The sequence below is a fragment of the Helianthus annuus genome, chromosome 17 (assembly GCF_002127325.2).
Source record: "Helianthus annuus cultivar XRQ/B chromosome 17, HanXRQr2.0-SUNRISE, whole genome shotgun sequence".
Taxonomy (NCBI): Eukaryota; Viridiplantae; Streptophyta; class Magnoliopsida; order Asterales; family Asteraceae; genus Helianthus; species Helianthus annuus.
In genome coordinates, this window is record NC_035449.2 from 15,926,135 (window position 1) to 15,940,022 (window position 13,888).

The following is a 13,888-nucleotide window of genomic DNA, read 5'->3' on the forward strand; positions in this document are numbered from 1 at the left end:
CATTTAAACAACTTTCTAGGCCCAAGATTTAGGATTTACACTAGAAGTCTGCATTGTCCACGCACACAACACATCAACCCTCGTTACTTGCGGCGTCTTTTGAGTAACCATTGTGAAACTGATTGCGGATTGAGCGAAATTAGGGCCAAGATTAGGAAAAATCATCGTTATTGTTATTCAATGTCTCAAATCTCAATCTCAATTCCTTTATACCAATTCAATAGGGCCCTGACTTTGTAGTTCGCTTAGGGCCTCCAAAAACGTTGGAACGGCCCTGCTAGACATGGTGTTGTGGAGGTCGGAGATAGCAGGTGTGAGGACGGCAAGGGCAGGTTTGAGGGCGTCAGTAATTTGGTCAGAAATTTGAATGGCAAACATGTAATGCGTACCCTCGTCGGAAGCGCCGTTACGGCAATCCGTAGGCGAGTTCAAGAATAAAAAGCACCAATTGTTAGTGGGTCAAGCTCCAAAGATAGATAACCCTTAGAGGGAGTGAAGCTCTAAGAAATCAAGAGATGAAATACAAGAGTTTGCTGCAACTCATTTCCAATTTGACACTAGATTCCATTCGTGACTCACTTTCCACACTCTCCATATAATGAGAAGAAAACTAGAGAAATTAGAAGGAAGGCTTTGAACAATTTTTTCCCATGATCCATTAATGAAAAAGAAAACAAAGGATTACAAAGACAACTAAACACTAATCTAAACATGGGATCATGGAGAAAACCCACTAACTGAAGTTGGACCACCCAAATGCAGTTGCAAAACATAAAACATAAAACAAACTGGAAATAAGATCATATAAAATTACTAACTAGAGTTGGACCACCCAAATGCAGTTGATTATCTATACCTTTGGATGAACATGTGGACTTTTTTATTTATTGATGGATCTTGCCCGAGCTCGCGTAGGTTCAAAATCTTTTTGTTGTCTTTGAGCGAGGGTGTTGACTCTAACCGCCTATGATTGTTACTGTTCCAATGATCAGTTGTGTGTGTGTGTTTTTTTTGCCAAACAAGGCGTTTGTTTTTTTCCGAAATGTCACGTGTACACGTCCTATTGGTTCATTTCAAACTATTCAGACGGGCATTCATTAATTGCCCGTCGTTACACCTACCCTTGTAAAATTAATGTTTTCCCCTTTTTCACTGACTTCTTCCATCCATGCGTGCAAAAAACCGATTGTTAGGATACAAGGGTGTTTCTTTATATCCCTCTGTGCATTCAGACGGTCATATCCTGCAACGACATTCTCTTTTCTCCCTCTTTAGTCTTTGTTGTCGCGCTATCAAGGGTTCTTTATATCCCTATGTGCATTTGCTTTGTCATTCAAAACACAATACGACGACTTCGTTCTTGGTAGGATTCCAAAAGAGAATTGAAACAATATTTATCAATCGATCAGTGGCGGATCTAGAAAAAACGTCAAGAGGCAACGTTTCATAATTTTCTTTGCTATAGGGGCAGCAAAATCGAAAAACGTATTTTTTTTCCAAAATTTACACTACCGCCGGAGCGTCAAGGGTTAGCGGGGGCTACCCCTATTCTCAAGCTAAATCCGCCCCTGCAATCGATCACATTTTGTGTATATTGAATAACTTCTAAGAATAACTTTATATACATAAATTACAAGCAGAAAGATTCTGGTATGTCTCTGTTGATTTTCCAATAGAAGACCACTAGTTAATCTCGTTTTTGAAAAGTGATCATACATTCATACCAATTACAACAGTTTAGATCTACTTGTTTTGGTAATCTCGATGAATTCTAACCTGCAATCATCTATAAGGTTTTGAACAAGAAATTATGGAGTTTAAAGGGAATGTTGAAACCGATTATTAGGACACAACATTTAGGGGATTAAAAGATGAGAAACTACAAAGATTAGACACGAAAATTTGAGTTCTTTTGATAGCGATCCTTTTACATTAACGGTGTTTATCATTCTATTACGCTGAACTATAAGTTAACCAACATAACCAAAATGAACGATAATTGACTCATACTACAACTAAAAGTTACTGAATTAACAAAACGGCTTCCACGTATAACCATAATCTAAAAACATATCCATATTTTGCCCCACATTAGATTAAGAAACAAGACCTTCGATCCCCAAGAAATGAGATGGAAACTAGAGAACTTAAGAAGGCTTTGAACATTTTTTTCCCATGATCCATTAATGAAAAAGAAAACATTTCTTTAAAAAGGATTACAAAGACAACTAAAAACTAATCTAAACATGGGATCATGGACAAAACCCACTAACTGGAGTTGGACCACCCAAATGCAGTTTTTGTATCCCTCTGTGCATTTAGACGGTCATATCCTACAACAACAATCTGTTTTCTCGCTCTTTAGTCTTTGTTGACGCGCTATCAAGGGCGTTTCTTTATATCTCCCTGTGCATTTTCTTTGCCATTCAAAACACAATATGATTATTTCCTATTTTGCAACGACTTCGTTCTTGGTGGAATTCAAAAAGAGAATTGAAACATTATTGATCAATCACATTTTGTGTATATTGAATAACTTCTAAGAATATCTTTATATACAGAAATTACAAGCAGAAAGATTCTGGTATGTCTCTATTGATTTTCCAGTAGAAGACCACTACTGGTTAATGACTATTTTGAAGAGTGATCATACATTCATACCAATTACAACAGTTTAGATCTACTTGTTTTGGTAATCTAGATTAACTCCAACCTGCAAACATGTATAAGGTTTTGAACAAGAAATTATGGAGCTTAAAGGGATTTTTGAAACCGATTGTTAGGATACAACATTTAGGGGATTAAAAGATGAGAAACTAAAAAGATTAGGCACGAAAATTTGAGTTCTTTTGATAGTGATCCTTTTATATTAACGGTGTTTACCATTCTATTACGCTGAACTAAGTTAACCAACATAACCGAAATGAAGGATAATTGACTCATACGACAACTAAAAGTTACTGACTTAACAAAACGACTTCCACCTATAACCATAATCTAAAAACATATCCATATTTTGCCCCACATTAGATTAAGAAACAGACCTTCGATCCCCAAGAGTTACATAGTTTCTACCAATCTAATAACCTGACATTTTGAGATAACGAACCGCCTGTGCAACCAAATCTTTCAAACTTGCATACTGAGAAGCAACAGATTTATCCACGCCTTCTAAAGCCGTCAAAACTCTTGCATGTTGAAATTGCTCATTCTTTCCCGCGTGCATTGCAAGGTGACACAGAAGAACCAAAGCATGATATTGAGTCCTCTCATTCCCCCTCAGCATTTTCAACACATGTGGGACTCCTTCAAAGTCGACTATAGTCTTTGAGTGCTCTGCACGTAAATAGTTCTCTGGACAAGTAAACTTCCCAAGAGTGATAACTGATTCAGTGGCTACATCTGGATTCATGTCACAAAGTTGTTTGACCAAAGGACTAATAACCTGAACCAGTCTTGCAGGATATGTTCGAGCCAAATGACCAATCGCCTTGATGGCTGGAATCTTGATTGTAGGGTTATCAGATTCATTGATCAGTCGAAGAAGCTGATCAGATATGGCTTTTGCAGCATGTGAACTAGTCTTAAAAGCCGATCTCCGAATGTCAGCGTTGTATTCAGCCGCAGATGTGATTTCCATAACCGTCATCAAACAATTAATCTGCAATTCCCCCTTTTCCTTCTCGATAAGCTTCGCCAAACAAAGTAACCCTTTCGTCTCCGTTATCTTCCTACAATTAGCCACATTGCCTCTAGCAAGCATCCATAGCGCTCCGGAACAGTTAGTATTAAACTCAACAATCATCTGCGACGTATCCATCGTGCTATCTCTCTTGTTTCTCGGCCAGACAGACGAAGACACCGCCTTCTTGTTACCTAAACTCGACGACACAACCAAACCTTTCTCCATTTGCTTGTTCATCTCAATCGCTGATCCAATACTTTTCCTCAAAAACTTACTCATCCTACCGCGATCATCACTAAACACATTCGCTAACAACATCGTCACAAGCGTCTCAATCACATTCTCTCTAGCAAAACCCTCTTGACAAACCCTATCTTGTTCCGCCATTCTCGCTATCAATTTCGCAACCTCAGTCTGCACCACCATAGCCGAATTCCTAAACGCCTGCACTATAACCGGCACACCATGCTCATTAAAAACCGCCCGAGCCCTATACTGATCATTAACAATACTAAAGAGCGCCTTCACACCCGCAACTTGAGTTTCACACACCAACTCATCTTTCAAAAGCTTCAACAACGGAGCAATCCCACATTCTTCCAGAATAACCATCTTGTTTCGATCACTATCTCGCGCTAAATTACACAATTCATTAGCAGCTTCCACTTTCAAACTCACCGAAGACACATACATAGAAGCTATACAAGACCAAACCCACGCTAGTATCGGATCATTACTCGCAATAGGCGGTAATGTCAACACAATACCTCCATCGGCCCGTTCGCCTTCACCGCAAGCCTCGAATACGCTAATCAACCATTTCATGTCACCTATCGAAACATCCAACAGGTTAACCACTTTCCGAAAATCCGAAACACTAACAATGCTGACAAACCGGCGAATGATACCACGGTGACGACACTTCCGGACTAACGTTAACGCACGCGTTAACGTTCGCGAAACATCGTTGAATATACGGCGAATCGGACGTTCATACAACGGGGTTGAACTTGAGTCTGCAAAGCGTAGGGTGGAACGGAGCATGTGGGTTAGATGATCGACGTGTTTGCCGACATCGGTGCACTCAAGTTTGTAGATTTTGGATTCGGAAACAGCGAGACGGATGCGGTCGGTTAGAACCAGCGGTTGCGAGAGGATGGTTTGGATCGGTGGTGGTTGTGAGTCGTCGGGTTCGGTGGAGTGAAAGAAGAGACGATCCATGGTGGGTTGAAAGAAACTGAAAGTGGTTGAAGTGAAGATTTAGGGAAGTTGTTGGTGAAGAAGAATATGGGAGAGAACTTGAAGGGTTGACGGCGCTGTTCAACCGACGTGCTTGACTCAACTTCTTTCGTCAGTTCGTTTCAATTTGGGTTTTTTATGTTGATTTATGTTTGACGAATATTGTTTTATAGTTTGTAGAAGCTTTGCATTGATTACTGCATTAAATAAAACACGTTTTCTCAAGGATTTTTTGTTCGTTTTTATCTTGAATGATAATGATATAATAATATGATGTTTTTTTATTTGTAAAATGTCAAAGTGACTGGTGTAATGGTGTGTTACAAAATGTAATTAGATTATGAAATTTATATGATGTTTTTTTATTTGTAAAATGTCGAAGTGATTGGTGTTATGGTGTGTTATAAAATGTAATTAGATTATGAAATTTGACACATAAAGGAGTTGTGTTTAAGTTGTATGGATATTTGAGGTTCATGATGCCTTTACAATTAAATGTGTGTGTGATTGCATAGATTAGATTGTATCATGTTAGTGGTTGGTGTATTATTCTAGTTAAGGTGAAGATTCTAGAGGATTTATTTAACTCGTCTCTCGCTTCTGATGATACGGGGATCGAATTTCCGATTATCCTTTGCCCTATTTGTTTATAGGTTGAAGAATCTATGGATCATATTTTTGGTGTATGTGAGATCGTTGCTAGAACGTGGAATATTATTATCAAATGGTTGAATGTTTCGTTTATCTTGGACTATTCTTACTTAGGTATCACTTAATGGTTGGATTATTTAACGATCTCATAGAATAAAAGATACCTAATTCGTGGGAATATCTTAGTAGCGTAGTGGGCTCTTTGGAGATACTAGAACATTGTGGTGTTTTCGCAAACGTATAGAAAGAACGGCTTTAATTTTATTTTGTTCTTAACGAGTTTACGACAACCCGCACTCTAGCAATTTGATATAAGAAAAAACCAGTAGCAACAGGCAAAAAAATCTAGTAAATATAAAGATCAATTATAATCCTTTAAGTGTTGGTTGTAGTAGGATTCAATAGTTTGTTATCCTTATAAAGGAATTAGTTTTATGCTAAATCTTAAAATGATTGTAATATGTTAAACTATGGCATTTGTTTTTTTATGTGTAGGTTGATACATCTAGAGAAAACATAAACTTTTACAAACCAAATTGAATCGATGAAGCAATCTACATAATACTACATATTTTATAAATAAATTATTTTTATGTTAAATCATAGAATGATTGTTCAATACGCTAAACTAAGATGTGGTTTTTTCAAAGACAAACCAAACTGAACCCTTCTTAAATCTTCCGATCCATGAAAGCCTGGAAGGGAATAACAAATATACTAAAATCAACATATCAAAAACTATATTTCTTAAATCTTCCTATCCATGGAAAGGAATAACAAAACATACTACAATCAACATATCAAAAACCACATTTATAGTAAACATTGAGATCCGATCATATTAGCAGTGGATCGGCGATTTCAAACTTTGATTCATAGTCTAATCAATTTGATGCTTAATAATTCACATAAATTAATTTCAATATCAATTGCAAATGATACAAAAGATGAACCAATCATACAGGTACCTATTTGATGTTAATAACAGTTGTACTTACAAAGAGGGCCGATTGTTTGATGTCGTTGGTTTTACATAGATCGTTTATAACTTTATATAGTAAACAAATTTTGAGATGAAATTTCGGGATTTATTTATCGTGTTTAAAAAAGAGAAAAAAAAGTAAATATGAAAATGCATAATCGTTCCCTAATAATTGCGTTGAATAATTAAAGAAATCAGGCGAGCATGGAAGTGGCAAATTGCTTTGAATCAATTGTAAAGAGTTTAAAATGTTACTTTGATGTAAAAAGTAACTAATGCATGGTTTTTGATTTACAGTTTAAGGATTAAGAATAGCACTTGAGGATTTGGTTTTAAATGAAGCGGTTATTGAGTAACAAAGCATGCATAGGGTTTTATTCAAATGATAATGTGTAGCATGAAATATAACTATAGGATTTATTAACAATATTTAGAATGGGGTAGAAATTGTTGCCCTTTATCATGGTAAAATATATAATTCAATTACCCTCACTTGAAGTACACGTAAGCATCACCACGACTTATGATAATTTAAACTAAAGTTGGGACACACACTTATTGTTTCACCTTTTCAAGGTTATTATTGTTTTTAATGTAAATAAGCCACGCCAATTAGAGCAGTACATGTTTGTTTTATAAACCGACGTGAACTTATGCAAACTTCATGTGGCGGTTATACATATTATTTAAGTAGGGGTGGACGACGCAACACAGGTATCAACAGATAGCAATGAAACATATTCTTTTTACATTATATATAAACAAACCAAAAAACCGGTAAACATGCATGCATTGGCAACTCCAACAATTTGATATAAGAAAACCAGTAGCAATGGACAAAAAAAATCTAAGAAATATAAAGATCAATTTTTGATTGATAATCCTTTAAGTGTCCGTTGTAGTAGGATTCAATAGTTTGTTATCTTTATAAAGGAATTATTTTTATGTTAAATCTTAAAATGATGGTAAAATATGCTAAACTATGGTGTTTGTTTTTCTAGGTATAGGTTGATATATCTAAAGAAAACATAAACTTTTGCAAACCAACTTAAATGAATCTAGCAATCTACGTGATACTACATATTTATAAATGAATTGCTTTTATGCTAAATCTTAAAATGATTGTTTAAGATGCTAAACTACGATGTAGCTTTTTCAAAGACAACCCAAATTCAATCCTTCTTAAATCTTCCAATCCATGGAGGGGAATAATATAACATACTCAAATCAACATATTGAAAACCATATTTATGGTAAACATTGAGATGAAACAAATATCAAAAATAGATACGATCATATTACTAGTGGGTCGGCGATTTCAAACTTTGATTCATAGTAGAATCAATTTGATGCTTTAACAATTCACGTAAATCAATTTCAATAGCAATTGCAGATGATGCAAGAAGATGAACCGATTATATAGGGTACCAATTCAATGTTAATAATAGTCGATCATACAGAAAGGGCCGATCAGTTGATGTCTCTGGTTTCACATAGATCTTTTTATAGTAAACAAATTTTGAGATGAAATTTCGGGATTTATTTGTTGTGTTTAAAAAAAAGGAAACTAGTAAATATTAAAAAATCAGAATTGTTAACCTAATAATTGCGTTAAAGAATAAGAGAAAACAGGCAAACATGAAAGTTGGCAAATTGTTTTGAATCAATTGTAAAGAGTTTACAATATTACTTTGATGTCAAATGTGACTGATACATGGATTTTGATTTAAAGTTTAAAGGATTGAGAACATAATTTGGGGATTTGATTTTGGATGAAGTGGTTATTGAGTAACAAAGCATGCATAGGGTTTTATTCAAATGATAATGTGCAACATGAAATATAACTATAGGGTTTGTTAACAATTTTTAGAATGGGGTAGAAATTGTTGCTTTTTTGTCATGGTAGAATATGTAATTCAATTACTGTCACATGAGGTACACATAAGCTTCACCACAAATTATGATAATTTAAACTGGTGTTGGGACACACACGTATTGTTTCACCATTTCAAGGTTATTGTTGTTTTTAATATAAATAAGGCACACCAATCAGAGTGGCACATTTTTCTTGTATAAACCGACGTGAACTTATGCAAACTTCATGTCGCAGTTATACATATTATAACAAAGTGACGCATCACTTTATGAACCAACGCATCGTTAAACTGAATTTAACATTTCACTATATTGAACGAAACGACGTATCATTTCATGAATGGAGGTAATGGTTCGGATGGGGTGTCTCTGTGATGCCCTGCTTCTTCGTACTTTCCATAATTAGAAGGTCTTGTTCGTATTTCTATTTTTGGAAGTCCTATGTCCTTGTAATCGTATTACGTTTCGAGCCATTGTAAATCCGAGACTTTGATCGTAATGAAATGGATCTTTTATACATCGTTTATACATGTTTATACATTGATACGTGCATTCGTTTGATACATGATTCGTAATTCACATAAACGTAAATTTAAATCATAAACAAATAGCGTATATTTGTAATTCTTAAATGTTCCATGCAAACAAAACATTTGATTATTCAATTTTGAGACTTATACACATTCAACATTTCATTACTTGCTACATATACTTGTTACATCATTTCAACACTTCATTCGTTCTTACAACACCGAATCCATGTTCAATTACTTGATTAAACTCTCACTTCAGGTTTGATTATGTATGTTAGGACATGATACTTGACACATATACAATTAATACACCTTAAATACATAAAATACACAATGATTAATCATCTAATATGTTACATATACTTGTCACTTACAATCATGTTACATACTTATACATCACACTTTTTGTCTAGTCAAATCACGTTTTATTTCATGTTATACCTTGTTACAAGTTAGGGGAACATTGTTACATATTAATTACATAACTTAATCAGCAAAAATTACACATTTTAATGTTTAAAAAAATAAATATAAAGGAAATATAGGGCTGAATTCAGCACCGAAAATAGCCCCCTTGGGCTGAGTTTTGTGGGCTTGTTTCAATGATTAACCCTTCTAAAAACTTCCAAAGCCCAACCCAATGAAACCCTAATCCATCCCCTATATAACCCAAGCCTCCTCCAAGCATTTTTCACTTTCTAAACATTCTCTATTCACCCTCAAACACACAAAACCGTAGCTGATTCCAGGAGTTCGGACAGATTCAGCACATCATACAAAAGTGAGCATAACTCACTCATTTCTTAACAGTTTCACTTGATTCTTTTTCCTACTTACTTGGATTAACCTTAGGAATATTTCCACTGGTTTTTCATAGAAAACCAAGGTCTGCAATGTCACCAAAAAGGCTCCAAAGTTGACTGATTTTTCTGTTCTTGATTCATACTTTGTTAAACTTGATTAAGCTTGAGTTATCTCATCTCAAACCTACGTCCTTATGCTTATAACCACATCTATGGTTAGTTAGGCTTAAAAACAAGGTTGAGACATGTAAAATCAGAGGTGTAAACCTCACAAACTTTCTGTTTTGTTCAAGGGTTTAACCCACAAGTGATGTTCAAGCCTAAAGCTTGATGATTGTGCGATTTAGGATTAGCTTGGGCTATCCTACTTGAAAATCCACACATTGCTTGATGTTTTTTCTTAGATTAGTTGTTCGTATTCCATTATTACTTGTAAGTTCATGACCCTCCTTGAATGTTCATAACATCAAGTGTAGTGGTGAACATCTAGAGGTACCTAAATGGAAGACTTGTTCTTCCTACCTCCTACATGACTTCCATGATACAAAGAGGTTCCTAAATGGTGGATTTATCCTCCTACTTGACGTATATGATATAATGAACACTACATACTACTTATATGTATATTCCAAATAATCGAACCTTTCATGACGAATTTATGTTCATTTGTCAAAGTACTATGTTACATTATCTAAAACATTATATGTTAAAGATGATTACTTTATGTTATATGCTATTTTATGTACTTTGAACTCCAAATCCTTAATCTTCCGTTATCATCCAATACTCATATGCCTTGTTTTCTTCGTGTAGAAAGACTTGGTGTTCCAACCTCCTAATCAACAAACAACTCTCGATGATTTATCAAGTGGAAGCTTGCAAAACCGTGAGTACACTTGACCCATTTACCTTTAAAAACACTTTGGGTTGTAACATGTTATTATACAAACTTCACATTCACACACTTAAAACATACTTTATGATCTCAATCCGTTATACATGCTACTCGTTTACTTAGGTTCATGCAAGAATATACATGCTTTATGTCATTAACTTTGCTAAGCCCCAACTTAACATATATAGCGCTATAGGAGTAGTGCACCACCCATCGGGGTCTTGTTAAGTCTTTATTCTAAAAACAGTCTCGTTACTTTTATGGCGAGGGATGCTAAATACTAGTGGACACTTGGGTTTGACGTATTGTAATGCATGCTAGTTACCTTGTTTACAAATTGCCATGTGGATTCGAGAAAATGCTCTTATACTTATGCTATACTTATTTAAACCTTGTGTACTCGCCTTTGCTTTTGCATTGAACTTTATTTTAAACATGTTACAGGTTTAGGATGATGAATGCTATGAAATGAAGTAGCGACGATGCTTAGATACACATATAGACGTGCTAGGTTTAATATGTTGTATCAAATTTTGTTATTGTTATGTTTTGAACATGTTGTTATTTGAAATTTATGTAATGTTTGACAATTTGAGATTATGAAATGAAACGGGTTTATTAAATATTGTCACAAATAGTGTTATGAAGTCTCTTGCAATCTATTTCGTCCCACTCCGATGATTCCGCCGTTGGTTGGGGTGTTACAGTCTCATAACCTATAAATGTAACCCCTCTCATTTGGTTTTTCACATTCAATTTACACGCAACAATCTCTTTCAAGTTTCAAATACTCTTCAAAACTCTCAAATGATAATGTGGAGCATGAAATATAATTGTAAGGTTTGTTTATAATATTTAGGATGGGGTAGGAATTGTTTTTTTTTTTTTGGTACAAATATATAATTTCTCTTTTTAATGGTTGGTCAATAGGCTGATGATCGGCCGATGATCTTTTGGTACATTGGCAGCCTCATGGCCTTTTAAAGTGGAGGTCATGGGTTCGTGTCTCGCTTGGAGCAAAACACTCCATGTTAAGCCAGAAGTTTTACCAAGTGAGCCTTCCGTCGGTGGGTTTTCCCTAGAATGGTTGCGGACTAGGTCACTAGCTGTCTGTGTTCACAGATGTGGATGGCCTTTTGCCATTGGGTTTACCCAAGTGACCGGGCTTTTTTTGGTTCAAAATAAAATGGTAGGTCAATAGGAATCAAAATCCTAACGTTTGTTGGGTAGAGTGGATACAAATCCCCTACTCTTTATGTAATGTCTTTTTTTAGATATTGAATCAATGGAATGTTTTGTTTAGAATAACAACACACACTCCTTAATCTTACGCTACCTAAATACCAATAAACACTCGCTAGTTGGAGAATTCAACAATGTCATTAAACTAACGACCTCATGAGTTATGAGTTATGATCAATTATGTAGCTATTAGAGTAATGCTAGGATCTACACAACGCAAATATATGCTTTCAAAATATAACCATAATGTGTTACTAGAATTATTCGATACATGTGCATTGAAGGTTATTAGTCCAAAAGTCCAATAGACTTGCAATTTAATATAAAGAATGGATGCATATACTATTAAACAAGAGAAAAAACACAAATAAACGAGTTAAAGAACTTATTGTTTTACCTATATAGTTTCTTCAAAATCAACTTAGATATATTTCGTGTGTTAAAGACGTTAGGAGTTGTCCCCTCTTTGACCTTTGTAATAGTATAAGACATGCACCGACCAACGATGATTTGACATTTTCACTAATCCAAAAATATTTGATTCAAAATTTATGCAAATATGTCATCGTATGGTTAGCAATTAGAATGCACTCGACAAGTGCTTCTCGAGTTTGTGTAATGTTTGAGTCTGTATAGTGTTCTGTCATTTTGTAGGCATGAAGAATGGGTCGAGCGTCTTTTAGGGCACTCAGTGAGTGATGTGAATTCTTTAAAATTGCAACAATCGTTACATTTTCGAGTATTTTTTTTATCTTACATGTTTTGTATCTTATTTCAAAAGTCACTTATTAACAAAATAGATGATCTTTAATAGTGTTTTATCTCTTAAAAACACCTTGTAACTAATGTAAGGGAGATGATCAAATAGAAAGTTTGGTTTGGGTGGGAAGTGTAGGAAGCAATAATAAGAGTACATGTGGCAAATAACAAAAAAACATAGGGAGGGGCATTTTAATCAATCTTCATTCATCTATTCTATTTCTCTTTCTCTATATCTTCAAAATCCACCATCTTCAACATTTCCTTCACTTACTCTCTATCTCTCTCTCTCTCTAGAATTCCTACATCACAGTACGATTTTCTTCATCAATGATTGGTTCAAACACTCAATCAATGTATTCTTCAATTTCTTTGAAGAAACCCATATTATTTTTATACAATTTCTCATTTTTTTCAATTTAACATAATTCGATTGAATATCAGAAATCGGGTGAAACAGGTACTCCTCTTCTCAAATTTCTCAAACATTTTCTAGTCAAAGTGAAGATATCTGTGATTTTAGCATTCTCTTGATGTATTTATGAGTTTGGGCAACATCATTGGTTCCAATTTCATTGAGAAATCAGTAGTAAAAAGTTACACACCAGTTGTTTGTCAAAATGTCTCAAAGAAAATTACAAAATAGTTTTTAGTTTAGACAACTTTCATTTAGAATTGTGTTTTACAAAAGAATGAAAAAACATGAAAAAACACATTTTTTGTGTGTTTTTTTGTCCATTGCGTTTTATAAGAAAATGAAAAAAACACAGTTTTTTGTCTATTGCCTTTTACAAAATAATGAAAAAACATATTTTTGTGTGTTTTTTGTCTATTGCGTTTTAGAAAAAAAACCATCTTCTTTTGTGTTTTTAGTCCATTACGTTTTAGAAAAAAAAAAACATTTCTCTGTGTTTTCAGTCCATTACGTTTTAGTCTATTTGTGTTGTAGAAAAAGAAGACATTTCTTTGTTTTTTTAGTCAATTGCGTTTTAGATTAAAAACTTTCTTTTGTGTTTTTAGTAAATTGCGTTATAGAATAAACACTTTCTTTTGTCTTTTTTTGTCCATTGCGTTTTAGAAAAAAAAACACATTTCTTTGTGTTTTAGTATATTACGTTTTACAAAAAAAATATATATATATTTCTTTGTGTTTTTATTTTATTGTGTTTTACAAAAATGACATTTTTTGTGTTTTATGTCCATTGCTTTTTAGAAAAAAAAGGC

The 13,888-nt window shown here is 34.3% G+C and overlaps 1 protein-coding gene across 1 annotated transcript; it reads right to left on the bottom strand.

Annotated features, from left to right (window-relative positions):
* Positions 1–3,079: 3,079 nt before the first annotated feature.
* Positions 3,080–4,906, bottom strand: LOC110923762. The gene has a single exon (XM_022167824.1). The coding sequence runs from the start codon at positions 4,904–4,906 to the stop codon at positions 3,080–3,082; it is 1,827 nt and encodes a 608-aa protein (XP_022023516.1).
* Positions 4,907–13,888: the final 8,982 nt, after the last annotated feature.

What these genes read in the sequence shown, in the direction of transcription:
- LOC110923762 (XM_022167824.1), bottom strand. Translation starts at nt 4,906, where the DNA reads ATGGATCGTCTCTTCTTTCACTCCACCGAACCCGACGACTCACAACCA.